Below are 6,146 nucleotides of genomic sequence, written 5' to 3'. Positions count from 1 at the left end.
ACGTAGCACTAAAAGCTTCCTGCTGCAGTTCAGCAGCCCTGGGGAAGAGAGAATTTTTGTTTGAGTCCGTGTGGGTGAGGTGTGTGGTTTACATCTGTACCAAAAGATACGGTACTGCGCCCTCCCCCAGTAATACAATTAATAAGAACAGCTCAGGTTTGTTATTTGACAACTAACATGGAAAGAAAATGAGCAGGCAATAGGGATCCTTTTTTGTGCTGATCTGGAAGACAAAAGGAATAGATATGCTTATGCTAACCATGCAAGATGGAAAGTAGGCATAAGCAGGCAATACCAAATGCTCCTTGTTTGGTAGGTAAAAGAATCATTGTTGAACCCATCTGTTTTCCCTTCATTTTGCTACATTACAGCTCTAAAGGTCACAGCAAAGGGAGACGCTTCTCTTTCTTCCCCAGCCTCCATTACAGCTTGTATCATTTTCTAAGCCACAACCAGTCCGACCTGAGGTTGCAGGGTAACAGGGCATCAAGTTAAATCCAAATAACCCTCCAGGTAGTTTATTCAGAAAGAACAGCAAGGGAAAGTTTGCAAAATGGGTTTGTATACCCAACATCCACTCATAAGCAACACTGAAGCCACAGCTCCTCGGGAAGAGAAGACAGGGACAAGAGTTTACTGCAGAAGTTCGAAACATACCTTGCTCCAAAATTCAGTCATCTTTGGAGTCAGTTCCTTACTTTTGTTTGAACAAGACGTGTCCCAAAGGGCTGGGCATTCACCAAGCAGATCCTCAGCTTGCGGACTTCTGAGCTCCACTGATGTTATGCACAACTCATGCTCTAGGCCCAGGCTTGTTGCAGCCATTATGGCTCATCAGGGACAGAGCTGAGCTCTGATTAAAGATTACTTGAGCACTTCCAACTTTCTGCCACCATGTGAATTACTCTCTGTGGCAGCAGAGCAAGTTCTGGCCAAAAGACCCAGAGCCCAGCGTAATGTGGAACAGCACAGGCTTGCAAAGTTTCACACACCTTCTCCAGCTGGAATGAAATCTTGGCTGTAGGCTCGCTCATCTTGCACGCCTTCCAAGAGGAAACAAGCATCTAGCTTCCAGGAAAGAAAGTAGGAGGGCTTGCAAATAAGCAACGTTTAAGCAGGAAAGTGAGTCTTTTCAGTGAGATGCGAATTATGTTTGAAAACGTGCTTTAAAAAAATGCTGCATAGAGGGGAACCAACAACAGGCGAGGAAAGCCGGGGTGGCATCATTTCAGACAACGCAGCTGCGAAACACTTGAACACTGTTTACAGGATGTATAAAAAAAAGAATTTTCCCCAAAGAATTTACCTTTACGGAGGCAGCTCCTCAGGCATGGATTAATGCCACGGATTGTGTTTAGCTTTTTGGTTCTGTTTTCTTTCTTTTGTTTTTTTTTTGCATTCTCTCTCAAGTGAAAGCACACAGCTCTTCTCTATGTAGCTATGTACTTTGTAGTGGTAAGCACCACAACTGCCCACTGACAGGGGAAAAGTAAAGCACAAAATGGGGCAAGGCCGAGTGCTGCTGACTGCGGTACCTCAGCGGACAGACCAACAGCAGCCCTGCGTGAACAGCAGATACAGGAACACTCAGCCTGTGGATCAAGAGCACTGTCAATAGTGTTAAATAGCAAAGTGGGTTTAGAGGAACCCAGAGATGATTCTTCAGATAAGACAGATCAAGCAAAAAAAGTTTTGCTTTTGTTTATCCATCTTGACACTTTCGTTTTAAAAGGGTAAGTCTGGTCAATCCAGGTTTTTAAATACTTCTTTATTCTTAAAAGAAACTGTCAAATATGACAACAGGACAATAAGTGTCATTCAGTAATATCAGTTTCTGATCTAGAGAGGAAATTAATAAAAACATCATCGGCATTTTAAAAAATAAATATGACTAACCGTATGGAAAACAGGAAAATCAAATTCGTGTTCAACAACACAGACAGGTATAAATGCTGAAATGCTGCTGCACAAGGTAGAGGTAGAGGTAAAACAGACTTCTCAACCCCAGACCAGTTTTAGATCCGCTCCCCCACCCCCTGCACGCACTTCTGAAACTTGTTGTTGCCAGTAACTTCATTTGAATCCTCCTGTCAGCCTCATCAGACTCCAGGTGGGTCCGTGTGCTCCTTCCAATGCTCCGAGCTGGAAAACTATTTCAGCTTTTTGTAGAAATAAGTTGCTAAGCAACCTGGCCCCCGGGTTTTGCAACTGGTGCGGCAAGGGAAGTGGCAGGAAGCCGTGCTTTAGCTACAACAAAACAATAAAACGCTCTCCGGATGATGTCTGCTAGGACCAGAGGATGGCAGAGCCCTTGGTCGGAATTGCAAGTCCATCAGATGCTCGGTGACGTGACCAGAGAAGGCGCAGAGCCGTGCCTGGAGCTCTTCTGCTGAAGGGAGCATCGCCAGCAGGAACATCCCGGACACACAGGTGCTCGCTGTGGGGAGAGCCGATCGCCTTACACCGAAAACTGACATGGTAAGACACAGACCAAGAACCCTCGGGACTAAGCAGCAAGTATCCTGACATCATGACGTATAAAAACTAAAAACTGCACCGCACACGGATTCTCCAAACAAACTCAAGACAACCGAAGTCAGATCGTACAAACCATTAGTTAAAAAAATACCTTCTTGTATATTCTGAGAGTAAGTGGAAAGAGTCTTCGTGCAAATGTTCAGCCTTGATCAAGCAGAGGACATAAATTGTTGTAAACACATGAGTTCCTTTCTCATCTGCCATATGCATTACCTATCTGCTGCAGAATGATTAGGGTTAGAAATCTGCTTCTTCTGTGAATGTCACCCTTCAAGTTCCAGAGATGTATCAAGACACTACCGGCGTCATATCCCACAGCTGTTAATATAACAACATATAATAACATGGTGAGTTGCAGTGAAATATAATAACATAGAATACATAAAACTAATTTGCACTTTTTAATTTCTGTTTAAGGGAGGCTACGTGCCCAGAGGTGGACACATCAGGTCCAACAGTTTGATTTCATTTTCCAACACTCATATCATTTGACATTTTCCCCTTATAAGCCAGGTTAATGGCTGGTTTTAAGCTATAAAAATCCACACCATATTGCTAACTTGAGCGATTAGCAGTTACAACAATTATAAGGTAGATCTTTTCCTACTGTTGTTTTTAATTGCTAAAGCCTTGTTATAAACTTATTCATTATTTTAGCTACTTCTCTGCATCAAGTTTTGACATCTGTGGGCCCTTTGTTAACCTGGCCTCACAAATAGATCAGCCACTTCAAAAAGCTGCTTGTCTTCCTTGCGGAAAGGGCACTGTTAGCACTGACTTGGCTGTGGCTAGTCCTGTCCCTGTCCCTTTGGGCTGTAACTTCACAGACCAAGATCCCCGTGGTCTTTTTTGGGCAGAATCGCATCAGTTGGTGTGAGAGAGATCTGTGTGGGAGATGGTATCTAGGACATACATGGATTCCCATGGGAGAAGAAGAGAAAATGAAGTGCAGAAGCTCGAGCAATCTCCTCCCTCCTACCTTAATAACCTTGTCTGTCCCCGAGGTCAGCAGCCACCCTCTGGTGGCATCAAAGTGTACATGAACTATGTTGTGCTTACTGTCGTGGAAAGTGGCTGTGGGCGCCCGCCTGAAGAAAGAGATCCCAAATCAGCAAAAACACAGCTGCAGGTATCAAGGAAACAAGCATTTGAAGAGAGCATCGGTCTGTTAGGCACTGATGGAACTTCTGCCAATGGGATCCGGGGACCACCCCACTGGCTGCTCCCTCCCCAACCTTGTAGCCACCCAGGCCCTCCCAGCCGCAGGCGTTTTGTCCCACTCCAGCTCTAGGCCGCTCGGTGCCCACACTTACTCCTCGTCCGTTATGGACTCGTGGCAGCTATCACAGACCCTCACTTCAAACTCGAACCCCATCAGCGGGATGGAGGAGCGCTTGGAGCTGCACTTGCCACAGACAGCTTTCCCACACTTGCGGCAGTGATGCTGTGGGAAACAACACATAGAAAAATATCTTCAGCCATGAGCCTGGGGACGGGTTGCTGCTCAGGTCCCAGCTCTACCGTCTCACTTCAGCAGGGCTCAGCTGAGCTGCTGCAAACAGGAAAGCTACCTTTCCAGGGAAGATGGTCACCTTCATGGACACCCACCCTCTCCTAGGCATGTCCATCTTTTGAGTCTCCCTTTGGGGGAGTAGGGGACTATGCCCCCAGTGAGCAATACATATTGTATTAAAATATGTCCAGCTCGAAGTAGGACAGGATACACTAGTGCAACATAATTCCGGAGCCTCATCTCAGCTTCTTTGTCTAAGTATAAATACACATCACCTGATCATCTCAGTCAACCCTGTTGGCCTTTTTCAGCCCCAGAAGCACCAGTGTTTCTGCATTTTCATACTACCTGTCTTCTGTTTTCTCCCACACTGACTGCATAGGACCGAAGGGATGCCTTGTCTGTCATAGGAGACACAGGCTCCGTGGTGACAAGCATTAAATAAAGGGGAAAGGGCAGCTTAGCTGTGGCCCAAACACCTTTCAAGCCCCATGAGGTCACCCCTTCCTGCCTTTTCATGTCCCTCTCCCAGAAGACTGCAATCCACAGCCCCCTCCTGCTGGGCAGGGAAGTGTAGCGGTGTTCCAAGTAGACCAGTAAGCCTTTTCCAACACAGCTTAAGCAGCTACAGATGTTTACCCAAGCCCATTAAAAACAGCTTTAGTTCCAGCATGATCTCCAAGAATTAGCCGCAAATTTCTTTCTACAACAGATGACAATAAGCAAAATCCCACATGGCTAAAGCTACGGAAAGCCCCAAAACAATTTACTCAGCTCAGGCTCTATCATATACATTTGCTATTGGGACTGGCTGCCAAACTTAAAAAGAAAAAAAAGAGAAAAGCCTGCTTCTGATGAGCCTGATGGTTGAGGGGAGCTCACTATTCTGTTATCGCTTGAAGAACAAAGAGAAAGTTCTCAAGCCTTCAGGGGAAAAAAGATTACCATAACGTACTGTGAGAGAGAAGAAGACTAATTGCATCATATTAACACACCAAAGGACCCATACAAACCTGCCTGAGGCCTATTTTCTTACTGTCCCACATTTGCTTGAAGTTCCAGAAGAAAGGCTGGTCACATTTTTGACAGGAGTCGCTGTCCAGCCACTCAGGGGTCTGCAACACACATACACATGCGGAGGATGAGAAGTCAACTTCCATCACAACCCAGGGACAGGACATGGAAGATATGATGGGGTGCAGTAACGTGGTCACCTGAACTTGATTAAAACTCCCCACTTTCACAAGAAGCCGTTTTACCTATTCATGGGGGTGTGTTTTTTTTTGGCTCAGCTCTGAGCCTTGAAGGACACAGGAGGAACACTTCTCATCCACCACGTGAAGCAGAGTTTGATTATAAGTCCATAAAAATAACCCAGGAACAAATAAGCCTCCCCCAGCCTTTGGAATTAAGTGTCTAAAAATGAATGTCTTGTCTGGACAGCATTAACCATCTGCTGGGATCTGAAGGCAATTAATACTTCCAATAGCCAAGCTACTCCAAGAGGCATTCCTGCTGTCAGAGCTATCTGTGCAGCAAATCTGATGAGGCGGGCAAGATGAGGTTCTGAAGAAACCTGAAACCCAAAATACCTCTTTTCCCTGCTTTCACATATAGATGATGAAAGGAAAGCCTTTTACTTCCTAATTCCATGTGTAGATTTGCACTCATGCTGTGGATGGAGTGGGTAAAAAGATTTAAAGAACATAAAGAAAATATTAAAGGCCTTTCTCCCTCCTGCAGCCAGGTTTTACTGTGAAGAGTAGCAAGGAATGGACTCCCTGCAGGGAAGCACTCGCACCAGACACTGAAGGAGTTCAGGAAATGCCTGAAATGGCAGGAGGACTTGTGGAGGAAGCAAATGACCTCCTCCCTACGCTTGGGTCCCCTGATGCATACCTTGCCGGTGAACATGCAATGCTTCCCCCCACAGTGTTCAGGAAACACAGCTTTGGATGCAAGACTCCAAAAGTGTCATGGTTCCTGCATTTCCAGAGGGCCACCAAAATGATCCAGGGGATGGAACACCCCCCCTTGCAAGGACAGGCAGAGAGAGCTGGGGATGTTCAGCCTGGAGAAGAGAAGGCTCCGGGAG

General features: G+C 45.9%; 1 protein-coding gene across 1 annotated transcript in view; it reads right to left on the bottom strand.

The window, feature by feature from the left end:
• Positions 1,748–6,146, bottom strand: part of WDFY2 (WD repeat and FYVE domain containing 2) — a 63,350-nt gene continuing 58,951 nt past the window's right edge. The window contains exons 9-12 of the mRNA XM_021376747.1: positions 5,065–5,166; positions 3,852–3,982; positions 3,518–3,626; positions 1,748–2,856 (exon numbers count right to left, since the gene is read on the bottom strand). Coding sequence (XP_021232422.1) covers positions 2,827–2,856; positions 3,518–3,626; positions 3,852–3,982; positions 5,065–5,166 — 372 coding nt within the window. The 3' untranslated portion in view covers positions 1,748–2,826. The remainder of the gene's footprint in view (positions 2,857–3,517; positions 3,627–3,851; positions 3,983–5,064; positions 5,167–6,146) is intronic.

This window comes from Numida meleagris, chromosome 1 (genome assembly GCF_002078875.1).
Source record: "Numida meleagris isolate 19003 breed g44 Domestic line chromosome 1, NumMel1.0, whole genome shotgun sequence".
In the NCBI taxonomy this organism is placed as follows: Eukaryota; Metazoa; Chordata; class Aves; order Galliformes; family Numididae; genus Numida; species Numida meleagris.
The sequence above is the reverse complement of the archived record's forward strand: the minus strand, read 5'-3'. Positions and strand labels throughout refer to the sequence as shown.